Source organism: Psammomys obesus, unplaced genomic scaffold (assembly GCF_907164565.1).
Source record: "Psammomys obesus unplaced genomic scaffold, mPsaObe1.curated_primary_1811, whole genome shotgun sequence".
Taxonomy (NCBI): Eukaryota; Metazoa; Chordata; class Mammalia; order Rodentia; family Muridae; genus Psammomys; species Psammomys obesus.
Window position 1 is genome coordinate 1,898,181 of NW_026596131.1, and position 27,740 is coordinate 1,925,920.

Below are 27,740 nucleotides of genomic sequence, written 5' to 3' on the forward strand. Positions count from 1 at the left end.
GACTTCTTTTCCTTCCTTCTGATCCTAGTCAATTAGGTCTGATCAGGAGTGGCTGCATTGTCTTCTTCTGTGGCCTGGTAATGCTGCTTCCCCCTCAGGGGGAGGTAATTAAAGAGCAGGCCAATCAGTTCATATCAGAGACAGTCCCTGTTCCTATTACAATGGAACCCACTTGGATACTGAACTGCCATGGGCTACATCTGTGCAGGCGTCTTAGGTTATCTCCATGCATAGTCCTTGGTTGGCATATCGGTCTCAGGAAAGATCCCTGTGCTCAGATTTTTCAGTTCTGTTGCTCTCCTTGTGGAGTTCCTGTCCTCTCCAGATCTTACTGTTTCCCACTTCTTTCCTAAGATTCCCTGTACTCTGCCCAAAGGTTGACCATAAGTCTCAGCATCTGCATTGATAGTCTGCAGGGCAGAGCCTTTCAGAGGTCCTCTGTGTCAGGCTCCTGACTTGTTCCCTCTTTTCTCCTTCTTCTTATGTCCATCCTCTTTGCCTTTCTGGATAGGAATTGAGCATTTTAGCAAGAGTCCTCCCTCTTGATTAGTTTCTTTAGGTGTACAGATTTTAGTAGGTTTATCCTATATTATATGTCTCTGTGAGTGAGTATATACCATGTGTGTCTTTCTGCTTCTGGGATAGCTCACTCAGGATGATCTTTTCCAGATCCCACCATTTACCTGCAGATTTCATGATTTCCTTGTTTTTTATTGCTGAGTAATATTCCATTGTGTAGATGTACCACAATTTCTGTATCCATTCCTCCACTGAGGGGCATCTGGGCTGTTTCCAGATTCTGGCTATTACAAATAAGGCCGTTACAAACATGGTTGAACGAATGAAGTTAAACAGCAACAAATCAAGTAATCCAATTAAAAAATGGGGAACAGAGCTAAACAGAGAATTCTCAATAGAGGAATATCGCATGGCAGAGAAACACTTAAAGAAATGTTCAACGTCCTTAGTCATAAGGAAATGCAAATCAAAATGACCCTAAGATTTCACCTTACACCCATCAGAATGGCTAAGATCAAAAACTCAAGTGACAACACATGCTGGAGAGGTTGTGGAGAAAGGGGAACCCTCCTCCACTACTGGTGGGAATGTAAACTTGTACAACCACTCTGGAAAGCAAACTGGCACTTCCTCAGACAACTAGGAATAGCGCTTCCTCAAGATCCAGCTATACCACTCCTAGGCATATACCCAAAAGAGGCTCAAGTACACAATAAATTGTATTTAATTTCGCCTATGAAAATGAATTCTGTGGTTATAAGAACTGTGCCCATATTTTGTGTATGTATATCTAATACCTAACCCATTGCTTGACATCAGAAGTTCTAAGTAAAAATGGTCTTTTACTATTAAATATTTTCCTATATTTTCTATCATCATATAACTGCAGTGCATTTCTTAAAGGGAAAATCTGTAATCTCAGGAGAAGGTAGAGTGCTGCATGGTTGTAACCCATCACCTGGAAGGCTGAAACAGGGGGATTGATGAGACTTTGAGGCCAGCCTGGGCTATATAAAAAGACCTTGTTTCAAACAACCAAATACTTGCTAATCACATTCATTTTTTAAATCACATATTTTAACATAATAGTGCAAATGTCAAAAACATGGGCTCTTGAACAAGGCAGCCTGTATTTAAAATATTAACAGCTGTTTAACTGATTCTGAGTCCTGGGCAATCAAGACCTTCATCTTTGAAGATTTTTCTATCTGTAAAATAGGATATTATGAAGATTTAAATGATTAATGCATTTTATGCACACAGGAATTCATCAGGTAATATTGGCTTAGTAAACATTAGGGTTAATGCTGTTAATACTACCAGTAATATGATATTGTTTAAAAATAAACAGCACTTTTAAAAACATGACATATTCTGTATGTAGTCAGCTTTTACTACAATGTTTGGTATTTTTGTGTTGAATTGGGAAATCAGGCAGAATTTGAATCTAGAAATTATTCTGTCTGCTCCTTTTCTTTAAGTCTATTAAATATAAAACTATTAATTTCAGATATAGTTTCTTCCAAATCCCTTTTCCATCTTCTTCTTCCTTTCACTCTCCCAAGATAATTTTGTTCATTTTTTCCCTCTGTGTTTTTTTGTACCTCATTTGATTTGTAAAATGGTTGTCAAATACCGTGGCCTATATCTATCCTAATACTGTTGCTACTGAAATTGCCAGAAAAGTATGGGAAGAGGGCTTGGTAATGCTGAAAGGCTTGGTAATACTGAATGTATCTGATAGCCAGTGGGAAAAAGCTTACTTAAAAACATTATTTTTTAATTTTTCAGAGAGGAAGAGTCACCTTTTAGATCAAGTTACTCTGAAATCAGGAGAGATAGTAAGATCCAGAATGCAACTGGGAGAGTTTCATCTCAGGCAGTGCTGTGATTTAAATGTGTCTCTCTAAAGCTCATCCAAACAATAGGTCCTCATAGCAAATTAATAAGTTGTTTCCCAGCACACTTTTTTAAATCATAACAAACTAATTTTATCATAACATATTTTTTACCTAATACAAGTCCTTTAAAAGAAAGGTCTAGACTTTTAAAATTTATTTATTTTTTATTAATGACATTTTATTCACTTTGTATCCCAGCTTTAGCCCCCTCCCTCATTCTTTCCCAATCCCACCCTTCCTCCCTCTTCTCCTCCCATGCCCCTCTCCAAGTCCACTGATAGGGGAGGTCCTCCTCCCCTTCCCTGTGACATTAGCTTATCAGGTCTCATTAGGACTGGGTGCATTGTCCTCCTCTGTGGCCTGACAAGGCTGCTCCCCCATCAGGGGGAGGTGATCAAAGAGCCAGCCACTGAGTTCATATCAGAGACAGTCTCTGTTCCCCCTACTAGGCAACCCACTTAGACCCACTTGAGCTGCCATGGGCTACATCTGTGCAGGGGTTCTAGGTTATCTCCATGCATGGTCCTTGGTTGGAGTATCAGTCTCAGAAAAGACCCTGGGCCCAGCTATTTTGGTTCTGTTGCTCTCCTTGTGGAGCTCCTCTCCTCTCCAGCTCTTACTATCCTCGCCTTCTTTCATAAGATTCTGTGCACTCTGCCCAAAGTTTGGCTGTGAGTCTCAGCATCTGCTTTGATACCTTGCTGGGTAGAGTCTTTCAGAGGTCCTCTGTGTAGGCTTTTGTCCTGTTTCCTGCTTTCTCTTTTGTGTTGGTATTTTGATGGGAATTGCATTGAATCTGTAGATTGCTTTTGGCAGGATAGCCATTTTCACTGTGTTAATCCTACAAATCCATGAGCATGGGAGATCTTTCCATCTTCTGATATCTTCTTCAATTTCTTTCTTCAGGGACCTGAAGTTTTTTTTTTTTTTTTTAACAGGTCTTTCACTTGATTAGTTAGAGTCACACCAAGGTACATTATGTTATTAGTGGCTATTTGTGTAGTTTTCCTAATATCTTTCTTAGCCCTTTTGTCTTTCATATATAGGAAGGCTACTGATTTTGTTAGTTAATTTTGTATCCTGCCACTTTGCTGAAGGTGTTTATTAGCTGAAGCTCTGGTTAAATTTTTGTGTCACTCATGTATCCTATCATATCTTCTGCAAATAGTGACACATTGACTTCTTCCTTTCCAATTTGTATTCCCTTGATATCCTTTAGTTGTCTTATTGTTCTAACTAGGACTTCAAGTACTATGTTGAAGAGATACAGAGAGAGTGGGCAACCTTGTCTTGTCTCTGATTTCAGTGGGACTGATTTAAATTTCTCTGCATTTAGTTTGATGTTGGATATAGGCTTGCTGTATATTGTCTTTACTATGTTTAGGTATGTGCCTTGTTTCCTTGATCTCTCCAAGACTTTAAACATGAATGGGTGTTGGATTTTTGTCAAATGCTTTTTCAGCATCTAAGGAGATGATCATGTGGTTTTTCTCCAGGTTTTTTTTTTTTTTATGGAGGATTACATTGATGTATTTCCGTATATTCAACCACCCCTGCATGCCTGGGATGAAGCCTGCTTGGACATGGACAATATCTTTTATGTGTTCTTGGATTTGGTTTACAAGTATTTTTGCCTCAGTGTTCATAAGAGACAGGTCTAAAGTTCTCTTTTTTTGTTGGATCTTTGTGTAGTTTAGGTATCAGGGTGACTGTGGCTTCATAGAATGAATTTGGTAATGTTCCTTCTGTTTCTATTTTGAGGAATAGTTTGAAGAGAATTGGAGTTAGCTCTTCTTTGAAGGTCTAGTAGATTCTGAACCAAAACCATCTGGCCCTGGGCTTTTTTTGGAAGGGAGACTTTTGATGACTGCTTCTATTACTTTTGGGGATATAAGACTATTTAATCTATTTACCTGATCTTGATTTAATTTTGTTAAATGGAATCCATCAAGAAAATTGTCCATTTCATTTAGATTTTCAAATTTTGTGGCATATAGGCTTTTGCAGTACGACCTAATGATTATTTGGATTTCCTCAGTGTCTGTTGTTATGTCCCCCTTTTCATTTCTGATTTTTGCTGATTTGGGTAGTTTCTCTCTGCCTTTTAGTTACTTTGGCTAATGGTTTGTCTATCTTGTTGATTTTCTCAAAGAACCAGCTCTCAGTCTCATTGATTCTTTGAATTGTTTTCTTTGTTTCTAATTCATTGATTTCAACTCTTTGATTATTTCCAGCTGTCTACTCCTCTTGGGTGAGTCTGCTTCTTTTCTAGGGCTTTTAGGTATGCCATTAAGTTATTTGTATAAGATGTCTCAAACTTCTTTCTGGAGGCACTTAGTGCTATGAACTTTCCTCTTACACTGCTTTCATAGTGTCCCATAAGTTGTGCCTTCATTTTCATTGAATTTTAGGAAGTCTCTAATTTCTTTATTCATTTCTTCCCTGACCAAGCTGTCATTGAGTAGAGAGTTGTTTCCATGTGTATGTAGGCTTTTTGTTATTTCTGTTGTTCAGGTCTAGTTTTAGGTCATGGTGATCAGATAGGATACAAGCGATTATTTCAATCTTCTTGTATATCTGTTGTTGCTTGCTTTGTGCCTGACTATATGGTCAATTTTTGAGAAGGTTTCCTGTGTTGCTGAAAAGGTATACTCTTTTGAGTTTGGTGAAAAGTTCTGTAGACGTCTATTAGGTCCATTTGATTTAGGACCTCCGTAAGTGTCATTATTTCCCTATTCAGCTTCTGTCTAGATGATCTGTCCTTTGGTGAGAGTGGAGTGTTAAAGTCCCCCAACACTAAGGTGTTGGGATTGATGTGTGATTTCAACCTTAATAATGTTTTATTTACAAATGTGGGTGCTCTTGTATTTGGGGCATAGGTGTTCAGGATTGTGATGTCCTCCTGATGGATTTTTCCTTTGTTGAGAATGAAGTGTCCCTCCTTATCTTTTTTGATTAATTTTGGTTGCAAGTCTATTTTTTTAGATATTAGGATAGCTACTCCAGCTTGTTTTCTGGGTCTGTTTCCTTGTAAAACATTTCCCCAGCCCTTTACTCAGAGGTATTATCTTTGTTTCAGAGGTGTGTTTCTTGGATGCAGGAGAATGTTGGATCCTGTTTCTGCACCATTCTGTTAGTCTGTGTCTTTTTATTGGAGAGCTGAGTCCATTGATGTTGATAGATAGGAGTGACCAGTGAATGTTAGTTCCTTTTATTGTGGGTTGGTGGTGTTACTATGTTTCAATGCTTGTTTCTTTTAATTTTCTGTTGTGAACTTATCTGTTTTCTTGTGTTTTCTTGGATGTAGTTGATTTCGTTGGATTGGAGTTTTCCTTCTAGTATCTTCTATAGGCCTGGGTTGCTGTGTAGATATTGTATGTTTAGTTTTGTCATGTAATATTTTGTTTTCTCCATCTATGGTGATTGAAAGTTTTGCTGGGTATAGTAGCCTGGGTTGGCATCTGTAGTCTCTTAGAGTCTACATGGCATCTGCCTAGGTCCTTCTAGCTTTCATAATTTCAGCTGAGAAGTCCAGTGTGATTCTGATAGGTCTACCTTTATATGTTACTTGGCCTTTTTCCCTTGCTGCTTTTAGTATTTTTTCTTTGTTCTATAGCTTTAGTATTTTGACTATTATATAGTTTCTGCTCTGGTCTAGTCTATTTGGTGTTCTATGGGCCTTTTTTATGTTAATGGACATCTCTTTCTTTAAGTTGGAAATTTTTTCTTCTGTGATTTTCTTGAAAATATTTTCTAAACCTTGGAGCCTGGAATCTTCTTTTTCGTTTGTTCCTATTATTAGATTTTGTCTTTTCATGGCGTCCTTGATTTCTTGGATGTTTTGTGTTTGGAACTTTTCAGATTTTACCTTTTTTTTTTTTTTTTTTTTTTGAGAGATGGATCAGTTTCTGCAATTGTATCTTCAACGCCTGAGATTCTCTCTTCCATCTCTTGTATTCTGCTGGTGATGCTTACCTTTGTGGTTCTTGCTCTCTTCTCTAATTTCTCCAGCTCCAGTGTTTTCTGTTTGCATTTTCTTTATTGATTCTAATTCTGTTTTCATGTCTTGCACCATTTCCTTCATCTGTTTGAATGTGGATTCCCGTCTTTTGATGATGGCCTCTATTTTTTTTTTTGTTTGTTTCCTCTTTATGTGCCTCTATTTGTGTGGCTATATTTGCCTGTATTTCTTTAAGAGCTTTGTTCATTTCTCTTCATGTGCTTCTATTTGTGTGGTTATTTCTTTGAGATTTTTGTTAGTTTCCTGTTCATGTGCCTCCAATAACTCGATAAGCATAGATTTAAAATCATTTTCCTAAGTTTCCAATGGATTAAGATATCTCTTGATTTTGGGAGTTGCTGGTGAAGCCTCGCTGCTTGTTCCCGGAGTCTGTAATTCAGACAGGGTCAATCTGTCGCTGGTGTCTGGAGTATTCTTCAGGAAGATGAGAGAGGTCTACAGGTTCAAGAGTGGATGTTGGTGTTTCAGCTATATCTCAGGGAGAAAGGTTGCAGGTGCATGTGGCAAGCGTGGGCTTGTGCATGGAAATGTGCCTTGAAGGTCAGGGTGCTAGAACGTGTAGGTGCCTGGAAGGATGGAGCTTAAGCGCAGGAGGAGGTCTGGTGCTGTTTGTGAGCACAGTACCATGTGCAGGTGCCCTGATACCTCAGTGGCCTACAGGCCTGTGGTCCTGTCCTCCTAGTATTCAAATCTGTCTGGGCTCCAGGAATTGTTTGCCTGGACTCCTATGGTAGACCCACAGAACAGGGCCTTCAGTGTTGAGAACGCCGTCCCATGGATCCCTATGTTGCCCTCAGTGTGGGTGTGGGTATGGGTGTGGAGGGATCTGATGAGAGGGACCCTGGATCTGGGGCTCTGCATGCACTCACTTGAAGGTGCCCTCACTCGCTCACAGGCCTAATCGGATGGCACAGGGGTTCCCCCTGTTCTATTCTCCTAGGTTTGGGCCTTCAGGGACAAATGAATAGGAAGAATAGGAGATCCGTCAGCTCAGTGGTGTCCACTGTTTGGCCGCCAGGCTGGGAGACCTGTACTTGGGGCAGCTGCCTCTGCTGTCTCAGTCACTGAGCATGAAGCTCATGCTTGGGGCAACCACTGTCGCCTCTGCTGAGCCGGAGGCCCGTGCTTGGAGCAAGGGCAAGTGCAAGGGGGTCAAATATTCGCCACTCTCAGTCCCTGGAAACGTCCACGCGTGACCTGGATCCAAACTGTCCCAGCTCGCAGGTTGTCCCCTCTCGCCCAGGAAGCCTCAATGTTAATGATGGGGCTTCAGCTGCCCCTCCACTCTCCAATCTTGGAGTTTCGGATCCTGTGCCCCTCAGTTACTGTGCGCAGTGGTCGCTGCCATGTTGGACCTCCTAGACTTTCAAGGCATGAAATTTGTTGGTGTTTAATTAATACCCTTCCTTTGAACAATTTTTTAAGTAGATAAAAATTTGAAATATATAGTGCTTCCTTTTGCATAAGTTTCACTTCTTCAAAAGAAAAAAAAATGTTTTACTCTTAAAATCAGTGTCCCTTGTCCTTAATTCATTGTGTATGTTTTTAAAGCTAAGATGCAACATAAATACAGAAGTGTCTGAATGTAATTCTTTGACCTGCAGTTTTATGGAGGGCATACATTCCGCTCCTTAGCGGCCACCAGACCTGAGATACAGACTCTGCTCATTCTGTAGGCCTGCCTTCAGATACTTTCTGCGTGCTTCCCCCATGCTCTCGCCCATGTTCAGCAGCTTTTCTTGGTTTCACTGCCCTTTTAGCTTTATATAAATGAAATTCTTAGCATGTGTTCCTAATACTATGTAAGATGTTTTTATTGTTGTCATTGTCTATTATTGCTAGCTGATTTCAGGTTTTTGTCTCTATGAACAATTCTCTGCCAGTTTACATGTCATTTTTGAAATTTTTGCTAATAAGATGCTAGAGTATAAGTGTTGAAGAATATACAGATTTTTAATTAATCTACTTATTTAATAGGATGTGCATGCATAGCATGGGCATGTGGAAGCCATTTCTCAATTTTTTTTTTTTTTCTCATTGGTTTGGGGCACAGGGATTTATTTTCTGGATACAGGCTTCTGTTGGTTATAGGAATTGCTGTTTTTTTTTAAATTTATTTTATTTATATTTTTATTACAATTTATTCACTTTGTATCCCTGCTGCACCCTCCTCCCTGGCCCACCCACCCTCCTTCTTCTCTCCCTATGCCCCTTCTCTAGTCCCCTGATAGGGGAGGATCTCCTTCCCTTCTATCTGACTCTAGCCTATCAAGTCTCATCAAGGCTGGCTGCATCATCTTCCTCTGTGTTGTTTAGCTTCTTTAGGTCTATAGAATTTAGTATATTTATCCTATATTATATGGCTAATATCCACATATAAGTGAATATATACCATGCATGTTTTTTCTGCTTCCAGAATACCTCACTCGGGATGATCTCTTTAGTTCCATCCATTTGCTTGCAAATTTCATGATTGCTTGCAAATTTGCTTGCAAATTTCAAATTTTAATTGCTGAGTAGTATTCCATTATGTGAATGTACCAAATTTTCTGTATCCATTCCTCCATCGAGGGATCTCTAGGTTGCTTCCAGATTCTGGCTATTACGAATAGAGCTGCTATGAACATGGTTGAGCAAATGTCCTTATTGAATGGTGGGGCATCTTTTGGGTATATGCCTAGGAGTGGTATAGCTGGATCTTGAGGTAACACTATTCCTAATTTTTATTTTTATGAGGAAGGGCCAGATTGGTTTACAAAGTGATTGTACAAGGCCACATTCCCACCAGCAATGGAGGAGGGTTCCTCTTTCTCCACATCCTCTCCAGAATGTCACTTGAGTTTTTTATCTTAGTCATTCTGATGGGTGTAAAGTGGAATCTCGGAGTCATTTTGATTTGCATTTTCCTGGTGACTAAGGACATTGAGCATTTCTTTAAGTGTTTTTCTGCCATTTGATATTCCTCTGATGAGAATTCTCTGTTTAGTTTTGTATCTCATTTTTTAATTGGATTATTTGGTTTGTTGGTGTTTCATTTTTTGTTTTTTACATATGCTGGATATTAGCCCTTTGTCAGATGGAGGGTTGATGAAGATCTTTTCCCAGTTGTAAGCTGTCCTTTTGCTCTGATGACAGTGTTCTTTGCTTTACAGAAGCTTTTCAGTTTCTTGAGGTCCCATTTATTGATTGTTACTCTGAGAGCCTGAGCTGTTGGTGCTCTGTTCAGGAAGTGTCTCCTGTGCCAGTGCATTCAAGGCTCTTCCCCACTTTTTCTTCTAAGCGGTTTAGTGTGTCTGGTTTTATGTTGAGGTCTTTGATCCACTTGGACTTTAGTTTTGTGCAAAGTGATAAGTATGGATCTATTTGCATTTTTCTACATGTAGATATCCAGTTAGACCAGCACCATTTGTTGAAGATGCTGTCTTTTTTCCATTGTATGGTTTTGGCTTCTTTGTCAAAGATTAGGTGTCCTTGGGTGTGGTGGGTTTATTTCTGTGTCTTTGATTTGATTCCATTTATCCTCCAGTCTGTTTTTATTACAGTTGCTCTACAGTACAACTTGAGATCAGGGATGGAGATACCTCCAGAAGTTCTTTTATTGTACAGGATAATTTTGGTTATTCTGGGTTTTTAGTTTAGTTTTGTTTTTCCATATGAAGTTGAGAATTATTATTTTATTCTGTAAAGAATTGTGTTGGTATTTTGATGGGAATTGCATTGAATCTGTGGATTGCTTTTGTAGGATGGCCATTTTTACTATGTTAATCCTACCTACCTATCCATGAGCATGGGAAATCTTTCCATCTTCTGATACCTTCTTCAATTTCTTTCTTCAGAGACTTAAAGTTTTTTTTCATACAAGTCTTATTACTTGCTTGGTTAGAGTTACACCAAGGTACTTTATGTTATTTTTTTCCTTGCTTTTGTGAAGGATGTTGCTTCCCTAATTTCCTTCTTAGCCCTTTTGTCTTTTATTTACAGGAGGTCTACTGATTTGTTGTTGTTGTTTTGTATCTAGCCACTTTGCTGAAGGTATTTATCAGCTCTAGGAGTTCTGTGGTAAAATTTTTAGGGTCATTCATGTTATGTTATGGAATATTTTGTTTTCTCCATCTATGTTGATTCAAAGTTTTGCTGGGTTGGAACCTGTGGTCTCTTAGTATCTGCATGATCTCCAACTCGGCCCTTTTGGCTTTCATAGTGTCTACTGAGAAGTCTGATGTGATTCCGATAGGTCTGCCTTTGTATGTTACTTATTCTTTTTCCCTTGCTACTTTTAATATTTTTCTTTGTTCTATATCTTTAGTGTTTTGATTATTATGTGGTGGAAGGAATTTTTTTCTGGTCTAGTCTATTTGTTGTTCTATAAGCTTCTCGTGTGTTTAAGGGCATCGCTTTCTTAAGGTTGGGGAAATTTTTTTCTTTGATTTTCTTGAAGATATTTTCTGAACCTTGGAGCCTGGAATCTTATCTTTTCTTTTCTTTTCTTTTTCTTTTTCTTTTCTTTTCTTTTCTTTTCTTTCTCTCTCTCTCTCTCTCTCTCTTCCTTCCTCCCTCCCTTCCTTTTTTTGTCTTTCTATTATTCTTAGATTTCTTCTTTTCATGGTGCCCTTGATTTCTTAGATGTTTTGTGTCAGGAACTTTTCCATTTTTATGTTTTCTTTGAGACATATATCAATTTCTGCAATTGAGCCATTGTATCTTCAGCGCCTGAGATTCTCCTCCATCTCTTGTGTTGGTGATGATGCTTACCTTTGTGGTTCCTGATCTTTCAAGTTCTCCATCTTCAGGGTTTTCTCTGTTTCTATTTTCTTTATTCTAATTCCATTTTCATATCTTGAATGATTTTATTCATTTCCCATCTGTTTTATTGTGGATTCCTGTCTGCCCATGGTAGTCTCTATTTTTTGTCCGTTTCCTCATTATGTGCCTATAATAACTGCATAATCGTAGATTTAAGATCATTTTCCTGTGTTTCAGCTGCATTAGACTGTCCATTGATTTGGGGGATTCTGGTGGAGCCATGATGTCCTGGTTTTTGTCGATTGTATTCTTACACCAGCCTTTAGCCATCTAGTTGTGTGAGGCCCAGACTGTTATTCCTGGAGCTTGTATTGCAGACTGGGTTCACCTGTCTCTGGAGTCTAGAGTAGTCTACAGGAAGATGAGCGATGTCTAGGGGCTCAAGAATGGGTGCTGGAGATTCAGATGCAGCCAAGGAAGGAAGGGCACTCTACTGAGTTTACTGTGTCTGCTGGCTCACTGTTTGTAACCCAGGTAGGCCAGGCAGCTGGGGTGCAGGTGGACAGATCTCCAAGCCTAGCATTGTTCCAGTGCCCCACAGGCTTCCTCGAGATGGCAGACAGTGGGACTTAGGTCCTGCACCTAACTCAGCTTGGCTGGGTTCACTGTCTCTGCTGGCTTGCTCTCCCTAACCGAGGTGGGCCAGGCATCTGGGGCACAGGCAGAAAGATCTCAGAGCATAGAGCTACTCATGGCTCATTTTTCAATAATTTAAAAAAAAATATATCATCTTGAAAGTGAGTAGTCTCAGGGAAGAAGCACTAATTCTGTTGAACATCTCTCAGTGAAGAGTTTGGAAAGGATTTTTTTTTAATAGTTGGCAGCCATTGAAATGCCAAACCTATCTAGAAGAAAAGCCAGAAATGCTAATTGTATGGAAAGAATGTGACATCCTTTGAGTAAGAGGACTAAGATGAATGCTAGAGAGCAAGAACTTTAAGGAACTAAATTTTAGGACAAAAATGAACCAGGATTTCCTTTTGAAGTGATAAAAATATTCTAAAATTAGGTTGTGGTGATGGTTGTATAACTTTATGAATAAACTGAAAGTTACTGAATTATATATTCCATGGGATAAAATTTACAGTATATAAATTTTATCTCAATTTTGGGTGAGGGAGTAAGTGGTGATGACACTCCTTAGCTTGAAATAGGAAGACAACCAATATAAGAACATTTTGTATAGGGTCACTGCAGGTAACAGTGAAATTTGTTACACATAGGGAGAACAGACTAAGGAGAATAGAGGCCTACTTTCTTAATAGTTTGGGAAGAGAATTATATCTTTTGGACTTAGCCTAGGGTATTACGTTAGAATTAAGAGAAGTCATGGAGAAGAGAGTATGTATGTATGTATGTAGGCTTACAAACAAAAATGGAAATAATATGCATGTATGTAATATATGTTTGCACATATATGTATATATAAATACTGCTTTGCAAATATTTGCATATATGAATATAACCTAACTGTTCACTGAGCGGGTCCTGGAGGAAGTAATAGCCTGGCATGCCTAGTATATAGCTCTGAGAAAAACAAAAGCTTCTGAAGAGAGTGTCTCATTCCATAGCTGCGACAGGGAAGATACCAGATGAGCCTGAAAAATTGTGTGCCAGAGAGCTGTCCAAAACATGACAAGAGTGTGTTAAAAGGCCATAAGAGCCTACCCTAGCTTACCCTAGCTAAATCTAAAACAATTTGAGCTAAATTAAAGCTGATAATAAGCGTTGTCACCAGTTGTGCAATAGAGAAATCAGTGAAATGGACAGATGGATGGAAAAAAATCATTGTTTGAGACAAATATTTATTTCTACAACAGTGTTCATACTTAACTATTTACTGTCGCTAAAAGCTCCAAACAAGCACCCAGATGCCCAAGAACAGGTGAATGAATACTGTACTCTTCAAAAGGAATGATGTTGTGATACAGGTTATGATATGAAGAACCTTGACCCCATTATACTAACTAATATAAACCAGACCCCAAAGAGGAAAATGCTGTATATTTCTGTTTACACAGGGTGCTTAGAATAGGCAGCTTCACCATGAAAGAAAGTAGAAGTCACTAGGAGTTGGTGAAAGGAAAAGGACCGGAGAAGCACTGTTGAGTAGAACTGCACTTCTTGGGGACAATGAAAAGTTCTAAAAGTGACTGTGGTTACCCAACATCATATATGGACTTAAGGTTGATGAATTATAGCACATAAAACACCCTCAAGGAAATTCCATTTTTTCACCACAAAAATATAATAAGTGGAACATTTTACATAATTTCATTCAGTCTTTCCATCAGAATACTTATTAAATACAAAGAGGGAAGGTATAATGTTCAGATAGAAAAATGTGGTAAACATTGGCATAACCAAGTAATCCAAGTTAACAAAACATACTTTTTAAAAATACTGCTGCTCAAAAACATGCATAACCTGGATTGATTCAGAAGGTTAATTGAGAAACATTGTACTAAACACCTGAACTTTAAGCCTTAAAAGAGTCAAGATCCTGATTCTAAAGAATGTTTTAGATTTTTTAAAAATAAGTGAGTTGTGTCAGCCTGAAATGTCTCTGCTTATGCCACCAAGCAGGGCTTCAAGCTTGGGATCAGCCTGGGGCTAAGGTCATGAAAGCTTAGGATCCTGATTTCTGTGATGACCCATGAGTTATACAAGAGAATGTGTTCATAGGAAATGCATAATCTTGGAGGATGAGGAGAAATCTGTAACTTTCATATGGTTATGGAGGGGAAAAAGTTCTCTGTTCTTTGAAACTTCATCGCAGGTTGAAATTGCTTGAGAATGTAAAAGGAATACTTACACACAGGGCTTAAAAAGGAAAACAGTGGAAGGAACTGCAATGAAGTACCTGTTCTGGCTAAAATGTAGATCCCAAGAGTTAGACTGTGCTTGAATGTTCCTGGCCAAAAAAAACGGGAATCTTTTTCTTTATAGCATGTTACGAAAACATTGAAATTCAAGAATTTCCTGTAAATAAATTGAGAATAAGCTCAGTAGATGATATATGAAAATGACAATCTTTAAGAGTAGGAAAATCAAGAGATGGGGAGATGGCACCGTTACTAAAGTGCATGCCCTGCTGGCAGGAGAGCCCAAGTTCAGTCTCACACCTACCAACAAATCCTGCTGTGGGAGCACACGATTGACTGTATTCCCAGTACCAGGGAGACTGGGAACCTCTCAGGTCTATCCGTGGAAACAGCTAGATGTCTAGAGCTGATTGGCCAGCCCTGCTTAGTTAGCAGTCCCAGGTACCAGTGAGGGACCCCATCTCAAAACCAGGTAGATACCTCCTGAGGAGCAATACCTGAGGTTTATCTCTGTCCTTTACACACATGCTCATACACACACCCACACAGAAATTAAAAATTAAAAAACAGCTGGTAGACTAGAACATTATAATGTTGACTTTAGAATATGAAAACTAAAGAAAAAAGCCAAACTTAATCTAAGAACAGTAATAGAAGCAAACTAAACCATTTTGTTTTAAGATTCATGTTTGCTCTCTCTTGTTCCAGGTGATGTTGACCAGGACCTGGGTCCACCTCCATCTGTAGATGAGGCAGCAAACACACTCATGACTCGGCTGGGTTTCCTCCTTGGAGAGAAAGTCACAGAAGTACAGCCAAGTGACCAGTACAGCATGGAGGTACAGGATGAAAACCAGGTAAGTTATGCACTATCAACTTGGTGAAACCACACGAATCAGCATTTTATATGAGGAAAAGAAAGATGCTATGGTCTGTGAGTATGTGCTAAACGAATGATATCAAGTTTGTTAGAATTCATTTTGAGGCCTAGAATATAATTTAATTTTTTTATAGTCACCCATTCTTGTTTGTGTTTTATATATGTAAAAAACAAAACAAAAACTAGTAAATGACTAAATAACAAATAAGCTACCTATATGACAAAACTGAGGGATTAACACTGCACTGAGGAATTAGAGGATATACTATTCCCAAGTATATTTGGATTATTGCCAGATTAATGATATGCTGAGCCTAAAGTAGATCTTTACTAGTTTCTAAAACTACCCTAAAATAACTTTAGAAAATGACAGCTAAACATTAAACATCCCTAAATGCTTAATTATTAAAAAAAAAATACGCTTCTCAGCAGCCTTTGAATCCAGGAAATTAGAAAAGATTTTAAACTGTTGCAATGAAAAGTAAGTATAACGTATAGGATATAGCTCGACATTTAGTGAAAAAATAAAGATGAGTTTTGGGTGCACTTATTTTAAAAGTTGAAAATCTGAGAAATTAATGTTCTGAGTATCTACCTCAGAAAGCTTTAAAATATGATTTTATAGTTAACTTTCTTTTGGGTAGAATACTAGTTATTTTTTTCTGTCAACTTGACAGAAGCTAGAATTATCTGGGAAGAGGAATCTCAATGCGAAATGCCTTTGGCAAGTCTGTAGGCAAGTCCGTAGGGCATTTTCCTTTTTTAATTTTAATTTTTATTTCTTGTATTAATTACAGTTTATTCACTTTGTATCCCAGCTCTAGTCCCCTCCCCCACTCCCTCCTAATCCTATTCTCTCTCCCTCATCTCCTCCCATACCCCTCTCCAAGTCCATTGATAGGGGAGGTCCTTCTTCCCTTCCATCTGACCCTAGCCTATCAGGTCACATCAGGACTAGCTGCATTGTCTTCCTCTGTAGCCTGGTAAGGCGGCTCCCCCCACTCAGGGGGAGGTGATCAAAGAGCCAGCCACTGAGTTCATGTTAGAGACAGTCCCTGTTCCCCTTATTCGGGAACCCACTTGGAGACTGTGCTGTCATGGGCTACATCTGAGCAGGGGATTCTAGATTATCTCCACACATGGTTCTTGGTTGTAGTAATCAGTCTCAGAAACGACCCCTGGGCCCAGATTTTTGGTTCTGTTGCTCTCCTTGTGGAGCTCCTGTCCCTTTCAGATTTTTCTATCTCCCCCTTCTTTTGTAAGATCCCCTTCACTCTGCCCAAAGTTTGGTTATGAGCTTTATCCTCTGCTTTGATACCTTGCTGGGTAGAGTCTTTCAGAGGTCCTCTGTGTAGGCTCCTGTTTCCTGTTTTCTCCCTCTTCCAATGTCCATCTCGTTTGCCTTTCTGAGTGAGGATTGATCATCTTACCCAGGGTCCTCCTTCTTGCTTAGCTTTTTTAGGTGTTCATCCTTTAGTACGTTTATCCTATATTATATGTCTAATATCCACTTATAAATGAGTATATACCGTAAGTGTCTTTCTGCTTCTGGGCTACCTCATTCAGAAGGACGATTGATGTGAGGCCCTAGCTCACTGTGTTTGGTGCCACCCCTGGGCTGGTGGTCTGAGACTGTATCTGAAAGCAGGCTGAGCAAGCCAGGGGAACAAGCTGGTAAGCAGCAATCCTCCATGGCCTCTGCTTCAGCTCTTCCTCCAGGTTTTTGCCTTAGTTCCTTCTTTGACTTCCCTTCATGATAGACTATAACTGTAAACTGAAATAAACTCTTTCCTTCCCAAAATGCTTTTAGTCATGATCTTTATCTCAGTAACAGAAACCTAACTAGTTTAGTGCCTTATAAGTGAAATATTTTACTCAGGCCTGAGGAGATGCCTTGACCTAACCCTATGCTAGGAACCAAACCTAAGACCTTATGCTTGCTAGGCAAGTGCTTTTCCACTGAGCTAACTCCCCCAATGCTTTTTATTTCTTGACATTTATGTCAAGTTAGCATGTGACTATCCAAATAAAGATCACTATCATGATACCCTGCTCCTTCTTATAGTCAAGGACTTCTTTTTTTCTGTAAAACTGGAGATTCTTCATGTCACTCTGATTTCAAATCAGTTTACGTCAGATAAACCTCTAAAGCATGGGGCTGGCATATAGATGTGGTGGAATGCTTGCCCAGTAAAAAAATAAGTCCCTAGATTAAGAAAGAAAAGAAGGATGACAAGATGATAGGGTTATTGTGAAGATAATACTTTGTAAGCTGAAGTTGCCCCATAAAGAAAAAGTACACAGTAATATGCAGTATAATTAGTATGTAGAATGTGCACAACTGTGGTTTAGGGGAAATTATATCATTACCTTCATATTTTTGCTAGTTTCATTTTATATTATTATTATTTGTGTATGTATGTCAGGAGTGTACCCTGGCATGTTTGTGGAGGTCAGAGAACAACCTCTCGGAGTCAGTTCTTTTCTTTACGGTGTGGGCTCCAGGGATCAAACTCAGGTTATCAGGCTTGGCAGCAAAAGCCTTCACTTGCTGAGCCGGCTCCCTGGTCCCCATTTTCACATTTCTTTCTTTTCTTCTTATTAAGTGTGTGCATGTGTGTGTGTGTGCGTGTGTGTGTTGTCTTCATGTAAGTAGTAAATGAAAATATATAAAACTATTTAAAGCTGTTAAGCATTACATAAATGTAAAAAAAATAAAAGTGACAAATCGTAGCTTGTTAGAATATAACATATTTTTAACTGTCTTGGAACCACACAAAAAGTGGCTCTATTGACCATGAAATATGTAGTCTAGGACTATTGTTAAGAACTAGGAGGCCATAATCTTTGCTAACTTTCATCTAAACTAAATGCATATAGACAAAGATGGATTATTATCTTCATGAAGACCCTATAGTGAGAATGTCCCAAGCTAGTGCTACCGTGACAGAATCTAACAGGCAGGTTAGCATAGATTCATTTTCTGTAAAAGAACAATTTCTGAAAGGATATTTAACTAACTTTATTTTCTTCTCTCAACCATTCTTTTTTTTTTTTAATAACAAAACATGTTTACTTATCATAACATAAGCCAAAATGTCCACAATACTTCTCATGGGCATTCTTTTTTATTTAATTTTATTTATATGTGTATTTATTACAGTTTATTCACTTTGTATCCCTGCTGCCCTCCTCCCTTGTCTCCTCCCAGTCCCAACCCTCACTCCCTCTTCTCCCCCTGTGCCCTTTCCCTAATTCCCTGATAGGGAAGGACCTCTTCCATTCCCCCTGACCCTAGCTTAACAGGTCTCATCAGGACTAGCTGCATTGTCTTCCTCTGTGGCCTGGCAAGGCTGCACTCCCAGCCCTTATGAGGAGGTGATCAAGGAGCCAGCCACTAAGTTCATGTCAAGACAGCCTCTGTACCCCTTACTAGGGAACCCACTTGGAAACTGAGCAGCCAATGGACTTCCTTTAAACAGGGGGTCTAGGTCCTCTCCATGTATGGTCCTTATTTGGAGTATCAGTCTCTGCAGGCTCCCCTGGGTCCAGGTATTTTGGCTCTGTTGTTCTCCTTGTGGAGTTCCTGTCCCTTCCAGGTGTTTCTAACTCCCTCTTGTATAAGGATTCCAGCTCTCTGTCCAAAGTTTGGCTATGAGTCTTAGTATCTTCTTCAATACCATGGTGGGTAGAGTCTTTCAGAAGTCCTCTGAAGAAGGCTCCTGTCTTGTTCTTTGTCTTCTCCTATTTCCGATGTCTATCCTGTTTGCCCCAAATGAGGACTAAGCATCTTCCATAGGGTCCTCCTTGTTGTTTAGCTTCTTAAGGACTATAGATTTTAGTATGATTATCCATCCTAGTTTATATGGCTAATATCCACTTATAAGTGAGTATATGTCATTTATGTCTTTCTGCTTCTGGGTTACTTCACTCAGGATGATCTTTTCTAGTTCCCAATCTTTGCCTGCAAATTTCATGATTTCCTTGTTTTTAATTGCTGAGTAGTATTCCATTGTGTAAATGTACCAAACTTTATGTATCCATTCTTCCATTGAGGGACATCTAGGTTGTTTCCAGATTCTGGTTATTACAAATAGAGCTGCTATGAACATGGTTGAGCAAATATCCTTATTGAATGGGGCATCTTTTGGATAGCTGGATCTTGAGGTAGCACTATTCCTACTTTTCTAAGGAAGCACCAGATTGATTTCCAAAGTGGTTGTACAAGGCCACATTCCCACCAGCAAATGAAGGAGGGTTCCCCTTTCTCCACATCCTCTCCAGCATGCATCATCCCCAAGTTCTTGATCTTAGCCATTCTGATGGGTGTGAGGTGAAATCTCAGATTCATTTTGATCTGCATCTCCTGAATGACCAAGGATGTTGAGCATTTCTTTAAGTGTTTCTCTGCCATTTGATATTCCTCTGTTGAGAATTCTCTGTTAACTCTGTATGCCATTTTTTAATTGGATTATTTGGTTTATTAGTGTGTAACTTCTTCAATTCTTTATATATTCTGAAGATTAGGCCTCTGTCAGATATAGGGCTGGTGAAGATCTTTTCCAAGTATGTAGGCTGTTGTTTTGTTCTGATGACAGTGTCCTTTGCTTTACAGAAGCTTTTCGGTTTCATGAGTTCCCATTTATTAATTGTTGATCTTGGAGCCTGTGCTGTTGGTGTTCTGTTCAGGAACACCTGTGCCAATGAGTTCTAGGCTCTTCCTTACTTTTTCTTCTAACTGATTTAGTATGTCTGGTTTTATGTTGAGGTCTTTGATCCACTTAGACTTTAACTTTGTGCAGGGTGATAAATATGCTTCTATTTTCATTTTTCTACATGTAGACATCAGTTGGACCAGCACCATTTGTTGAAGATGCTGTCTTTTTTTCAATGGTTTTGGCTTCTTTGCCAAAAATTAAGTTTCCACAGGTGTTGTGGGTTTATTTATGGGTCTTCTATTCAATTTCATTGATCCACCAGTCTGTTTCTATGCCAGTACCATGCAGTTTTTATTACTGTTGCTCTATAGTACCTCTTAAGGTCTGGGATGGACATACTTCAACAAGATCTTTTATTGTACAGGATTGTCTTATTTATTCTCGGTTTTTTGTTTTTCTATATGAAATTGAGAATTATTCTTTCAATGTCTATCAAAAATTGTTTTGGTATTTTGATGGGAATTGCATTGAATCTGTAGATTGCTTTTGGTAGGATGGCCATTTTTATTGTTAATCCTGCCAATCCATGAGCATAGGATATCGTTCCATGTTCTCATATCTTCTTCAGTTTCTTTCTTCAGAGACTTGAAGAAAAAAAACAGGTCTTTTACTTGTTTGGTTAGAGTCACTCCAAGGTACTTTATGTTATTAGTGGCTGTTGTGAATGGTGTTGTTTCCCTAATTTCTTTCTCAGTTCATTAGTCTTTTGTATACAAGAGGGCTTCAGATATTTTTGAGTTAATTTTGTATCCAGCCACTTTGCTGAAGGTGTTTAAGAGCTACAGGAGTTCCCTGGTAGAATTTTTGGGGTCACTCATGTATACTATCATATCATCTGCAAATAGTGAGACTTTGACTTCTTCCTTTCTAATTTGTATCCCTTTGATCTCCTTTAGTTGTCTTATTGCTCTATCTAGGACTTCAAGAACTATGTTGAAGAGATATGGAGAGAGTGGGCAGCCTTGCCTTGTCCCTGATTTCAGTGGGATTGCTTTAAGTTTCTCTCCGTTCAGTTTGATGTTGGCTATAGACTTGCTGTATATTGATTTTACTATCTTTAGGTATGTGCCTTGTATCCCTGATCTCTCCAAAACTTTAAATATAAATGGGTGTTGAATTTTGTCAAATGATTTTTTTGGCATCTAAGGAGATGACCATGTGATTCTTTTTCATTCAGTTTGTTTATATGGTGGATTACATTGATGGATTTTCATATGTTGAACCACCCCTGCACGCCTGAGATGAAGCCTACTTGGTTGTGGTGAATGATATCTTTAATGTGTTCTTGGATTTGGTTTGCAAGCATTTTATTGACTATTTTCTCTCAACAGTTCTCATGCTGTTAGGATGAATCTTGGAAGTTCCATCTTCAGTTTGTCTGCATTTTTAGCTTTTGTGATTGTGTGCGTGCATGTTTGTGCATGACAAGCGTATGTGTGAACGCACATCTGTGAGGGAGCATATGTGCAATGCTGAATGTTTAGGGCACTCAGAGGGCTGTTCTCTCCTTCCATCATGTGGGCTCCAGGGATCAGACGCAGGACATCAGCCTTGCTTCGGGCTTTTATCCACTGTACTGTCTCACCAGCCACTCACCTGGACTCATGTGGAACCTTTTAAAAATCCAGGTTGTGGACTTTGTTTTGCTTTCCATGGAGAATGTTAAGGAAATTAGAAACCCGCTAAAAGCTTCTAGAATTGTAGTACCTTAATTAGATGTCCATTTTGGCCTGTAGCATGAAAAACACTGTCTGTATCTTCACTAGCTTCCATATATAAATGTAAGGGCCATCTTTTAATTCCTAAGCCTCGAATAGTTTTTGAGTTTCTAAACAACTTGAATGACTTTCACCTTTATATTTAAGGTTTTTAAAAGCATGTATTCACTTAAAGAAATGCTCATCCTCATTAGCCATCAGGGAAATGCAAATCAAAATGACCCTAAGATTTCACCTTACACCCATCAGAATGGCTAAGATAAAAAACTCAAGAGACAACACATGCTGGAGAGGTTGTGGAGAAAGGGGAACCCTCCTCCACTGCTGGTGGGAATGTAAACTTGTACAACCACTCTGGAAATCAATCTGGCGCTTTCTCAGACAACTAGGAATAACGCTTCCTCAAGATCCAGCTATATACCACTCCTAGGCATATATCCAAAAGTTTCTCAAGTACACAACAAGGACATTTGCTCAACCATGTTTGTAGCACCCTTATTTGTAATAGCCAGAACCTGGAAACAGCCCAGATGCCCCTCAGTGGAGGAATGGATGCACACATTATGGTTTATCTACACAATGGAATATTACTCAGCAATAAAAAAACAAGGAAATCATGAAATTTGCAGGTAAATGGTGGGATCTGGAAAAGATCATACTGAGTGAGCTATCCCAGAAGCAGAAAGATGCACATGGTATATACTCACTCATAGAGACATATAATATAGGATAAACCTACTAAAATCTGTACACCTAAAGAAACTAATCAAGAGGGAGGACTCTTACTACAATGCTCAATTCCTATCCAGAAAGGCAAAGAGGATGGACATAAGAAGGAGAAAAGAGGGAACAAGTCATGAGCCTGACACAGAGGACCTCTGAAAAGCTCTGCCCTGCAGACTATCAGTGCAGATGCTGATACTTATGGGCAACCTTTGGGCAGAGTACAGGGAATCTTAGGAAAGAAGTGGGAAACAGTAAGATCTGGAGAGGACAGGAACTCCACAAGGAGAGCAACAGAACCAAAAAATCTGAGCACAGGGATCTTTCCTGAGACCGATATGCCAACCAAGGACTATGCATGGAGATAACCTAAGACCCCTGCACAGATGTAGCCCATGGCAGTTCAGTATCCAAGTGGGTTCCATTGTAATAGGAACAGGGACTGCCTCTGACATGAACTGATTGGCCTGCTCTTTAATTACCTCCCCCTGAGGGGGAAGCAGCATTACCAGGCCACAGAAGAAGACAATGCAGCCACTCCTGATGAGACCTAATTGACTAGGATCAAAAGGAAGGAAAAGAAGTCCTCCTCTATCAGTGGACGTGGGGAGGGTCATGCATGCAGAGGGTGGAGGAAGGGAGGGATTGGGATGGGAGGAGGGAGAGAACCACCGGGGGGGGGGGATATAAAGTGAATAAAGTGTAATTAATAAAGAAAAAAAACAATTTAAAAAAAAGCATGTATTCCATGACACTTGCTTTATTTTACAAAAAAAAACTGTAAAAGTTGTGTGTTTGGTGTTAACCTTCAGATGGATTATGTTATGTATATAATATAATACTGTCTGTTGACAAAGACCAGAACGGGAATCTTGTCTATGAATAGAAATGAGTTGTTAACCATGAAATCATGCCAAAATAAAACTTGGTCTCAGTGTATGACGATTATAGATATATCCAATATAAAATACTGGAGTGCAGTTCATCTCATCAGCCCACAAGCTACACAAACTGAGTGCAGGAAGGGTAAAATTATGTGTTGACCTCCCAAATAATGTTTTGGACCACTCATTTCCTTAGAATGAAATATGTCACCAAGGAGGCTTCCTAGCTACAAAATGGAAGGTAGGAGGACAGACGACTGAAATCACCTTCTTTTCCCTTCTCAGTGTACATCAAGGCCAGGATCCTTTTACCTTAAGAGGCCAGGTGTTCCTCTCTCCCACTGAATTGTAGCCCATATTGTGTTTCTGAACCTACCTACATTGTCTGGGAAATAAACATCTGCCTCTTTAATTAAAAAAAGTATGTTAAATTTTTAAGTTGAGGTGGTATATGGCTCAATCAATATCTGTTGGTTTTGTTGGAGCTTGTTGGAGCTTGTCTATTTGGTTTTTGTTTTCAATGTGTCCTGTAAGTGATTGGGCTGTATGCCCACTTAAAAGCCATTGCTGTAGCAATCGATAGCATTTTATAAAAACAGTAATTACAAAGAAATTGAAACTCCTATTTTCTCTGGAAAAATACTACACAATAGAAGAAATTTACCTCATAGATTTTTGAGGGCTTATTTCATTTTAAGGAAAAATCAGTTCCTTGTATTACTAATATGATTGAATGGATTTATTTGGTTGTAACTTAATGAGACTGTTATTTTTGTTTAAGTCAACTGTATCTTTTATGACCAAGAATAGTATAGAAATTAAAATTTACCACAGGTTGAACATAGATAATTAAACATGGAGTATTGCATCCAGAAATCCTTACCAAATTAGTTGAAGATTGTTACTATTCTTGCAGCTTATAATCAACATTCTCTAGTTATTAAATGTAGATTCTCAGTTTCAGCAAAGAGACTATTAATGGAGACTACACGTAAAGAAGTTGAAAAGGTCCCTTTAAATTTACTATTTAACCATGTCAAATTTATCATTAGTGCTTCAAGTAATTTTGTGTTTGATCACTTGTGACTTTAATAAGGATAAGATTACTTTAGTGCGTTACAAAAAAATACTTTTATTCACTATATCCATAATTTATTTGGGTAGAAAGAGCTGAAGAAAAAAATTGGATCTCTCATTGGACAAACCAGAAGATATTACCACTAACCTTTTTGTGATTTTACTCCCTTCATATTTGAAAATTTAACAAGGAAAGCTGGCCCAGTGATGCACTCATGTAATAGGAGAACGTAGGAGGGGAAGCAAGCCATAGTGGTGCAAGGTCATCTTCCTCTGCGCCACGTTCAATCCCCATAACAAACTGAGAAAGGTGGTCATCTCAGACAGAAGAATTATTCAATTATTGTTCTTTATACATAATCACTTTTTGTAAGAAATTTTTTGTGTTAAATAAACATTGTTTACTCTGTGTCATTATAGAAGCTTGCAGAATAAGGTATTTTGCTCTATCCTTGTGGCCTATGTATAAAAAAGACAAATCTTTTCATTAAAAAGTTTTTTTTTTAATTTCTTCTCAGCTGCACAAGTATTTTTTTGTTCTAACCAAAGAAGGTTTTTAACAAGACAAAGTTCCAAGCCTTCTGAAAAGTTTCATTGATTGGAAATAGTACCTTATGCTTAAATGAAATTTCTGTTAGTGAACCGAAATGTAAAGTCACAAGTAATTTCTTAAATAGAAAAACTAGCCACAAGTCTCTGTTCACGTTAAGTGGTCAAGCCTTAACTTAATGTGTAGAGCATGGGATCTCTCATCATGGAAAGCAAAAACAAAGCCAACATAAGAGTTGTAACGCCTATATGGAGATTATTTGTTGATTTCTTTAATCCCATTACTATTTTGGCCTTGAGATACACTTTAACAGCTAATCAGTTGATCTTCTTCTGTCCTGACTTTATTTCCAGCCTTCAGCAATCACCCAGCGGATAAGTCCCTGCTCCACCCTGACTAGCAGCACTGCCTCTCCACCAGCCAGCAGCCCCTGCTCTACACTCCCACCAGTCAGTACAAATGCACCTGCCAAGGACTGTAGCTATGGGGCTGTCACTAGCCCCACCTCCACCCTGGAAAGCAGGGACAGCGGCATCATTGGTGAGTTTTTTATAATAATAATTTTGTAGACCCAGCCAGCCCACAGAGGAAGAGGATCCAAGCAGTCCTGATGGGACCTGATAGGCTAAGGTCAGATAGAAAGAGAGGAGGTTCTCCTGTATGAGTGGCTAGGGGAGAAAAGGGAGGGAAGGTGGGACGGGGATGAGATTAGGGAGGGTGCTACAATGTGATACAAAGTGAATAACTTGTAAAAAATAAAAAACAACAAAAAAGTAATTATGCAAGCTTTAAGAGTTTCAAAGTTATATTTTGAGATATATATGTATGTAAATGTCCTTGTTTTAAAATGCTGAAGCAATAAAGGTCAATAAATTAAGAAATAGTCATCCCTATTTACTTTTTTTCAGGCTGTACTTAATAAAATATAAAATGTTGTATGCACTGCTTTCTCTAGATTCCCATATTTCATCTCTACCAACAGTAGTTGTCCAGAACAGTTAATTCTTTACTGGTATAGTAAAGTTTTGTGAAACAGAGAACAGATTAAGATTGAATGGCTGAAGGTCTGCAATTTGAGTTACCTTGAAGTCTGTTTGTTTCAAGTATGATCCAGTCCTTTCATGAGGTTTAGAAGCCCATTCTGATCTGATTTTTTGTTTTTGTTTTGTTTTGTTTTGTTTTATCAATAAGAAATTCTGTTTGCTGACCTTAACAAAGTAGAATAAGCTTTTTATGTTGCTTATGATTCTGGGACCTTAGACCAGTGTGTTCTTATGGCAGGAAAAGAACCCAATGTGCTGTGCATTACAGTGACACGTGGCACTCTAAGCCTAAGTCAGAGTCTGCATGTACATGTACAAGGTGGCTCACTACTGAACAGAGACCACTAGCAGGAGACCCTTCAGCAGGCAGAGGAAATGCTCTTCTTCCTCTCCTTCTGCAGAGCAGAATTCATTCCTCCCCACTCTCCAGCCCACCCCACAGCTTGGACTTTTCCCACATCCAGGCGCACAAATCTTCTGGTTGCTTAAACTGGGTTTTGGTCTGGAGTCCACTCCCAGTATGCAAACGAAGGAAGATTCTAAGTGAATGTAGCCCTTCTACTAACAAGGTACCCTTGAGAGCCTGGCCCCTCGGCCCCCTGTACTGCTCAGACAGTGGGAACAGAGAGGCACTCTAACAGACTGCAGCTACTGTCCAGGACATACCCAAAGAATTCCAGCAGTAGAGCACCCAGGAAGATGCCTTTCCAATTCCTTGCCTTTCTTCTTTTGTTTTTATTACCATATTGCCATATTGGGGTTTTTTTTTTTTTTTTATTTTTTAATTAATTAATTAATGCAATTTACACCTCGGTCATAGACCTTTTCCTCCTCTCCTCCCTCTTCTCCTCCCAATCCTATCCTCCCTCCTGCATTCCCCCTCCCCTATTCCTTATAATAGGGGAATTCCCTACCCAGACACCCCAGCTCATCTATTCACATGAAGACTAAGTTCATCTTCTTACCCTGGGGCCTAGTAGAGAAGTCCCATCAGGAGGAAGTGATCAAAAAGCAGGCAACATAATCCATGTCAGAAATTTCCCCGACTCCCCTAACTAGTGAACCCATTGGCTACTTAAAAATAGAAGACCATGCATTGTCCTTGGTTGGTGTTTCAGACTCCATAGGTCCCTCTGGTCCCTGGCTGCTTGGCTCTGATGGTCTTCCTGTGGAGCTTTTGTCACCTCTAGGTCCATTTATCCTTCCCCCCTCTTTTCCAGTAGTCTCTCGTATCTTTGCCAGCATACATCGTCACTTGAATTTTTGATCTTAGCCATTCTGATGGGTATAAGATGGAATCTCGAAGTCGTTTCGATTTGCGTTTTCCTGATGGCTAAGTACGTTGAGCATTTCTTTAAGTGTTTCTCCACCATTCAATATTCCTCTGTTGAGAATTCTCTGTTTAGCTCTGTATTCATTTTTTTAATTGGATTATTTGGTTTGCTGGTGTTTAATTTCTTGATTTCTCTATAAATTCTGGATAGTAGCCCTATGTTGGATATAGGATTGGTGAAGATCTTTTCCCAGTCTGTAGACTGCCGTTTCATTCTATTGATAGCATCCTTTGCTTTATAGAAGCTTTTCAGTTTCAGGAGGTCCCATTTATTAATTGTAGATCTTAGAGCTTGAGCTCTAAGATGTTCTGAGGTGTTCTGTTCAGGAAGTTGTCTCCTGTGCCAATGAGTAAATCCTAGCTTTACTATATGTTTAGAAATTTTTTGTGTTGTTACTCCTTTTCTTATCTTTATATAACTATTTTTATTTTATTAGTACACTTTCTTATTTCTTGTATTATTTCTCCTTTTCTTTAAACTTTTCATTCTTGCCTCCTTTATTTTATTATTTTATTAATTTTTTAATTCATAACTTAATTCCTAATTTATGTGTCTCTACAGGTTCACACTAAGAGGTCATTTGCCAAATGTTAAACAAAGTGAGTTTTCTTTGGGGCAATGTGGTTCCATGTTCCTTCACCGGTAGTGCAGAATGCAGGTTGCAGTGTCTTTCCAGCACCAACAAGACCCGATTCTTATGTAGAACCTTAGAAAACAGTTACAAAAGAAGAATTCACAAAAGTG

The 27,740-nt window shown here is 38.9% G+C and overlaps 1 protein-coding gene across 6 annotated transcripts in view; it reads left to right on the forward strand.

The window, feature by feature from the left end:
- Tanc2 (tetratricopeptide repeat, ankyrin repeat and coiled-coil containing 2) overlaps positions 1 to 27,740 on the forward strand; it is a 311,126-nt gene that overhangs the window by 148,100 nt on the left and 135,286 nt on the right. For all 6 annotated transcript variants that reach the window (XM_055592099.1, XM_055592101.1, XM_055592102.1 and 3 more), the window contains 2 exons: positions 14,778 to 14,926; positions 24,973 to 25,159. In XM_055592099.1, the coding sequence (XP_055448074.1) occupies positions 14,778 to 14,926; positions 24,973 to 25,159 (336 nt within the window). The remainder of the gene's footprint in view (positions 1 to 14,777; positions 14,927 to 24,972; positions 25,160 to 27,740) is intronic.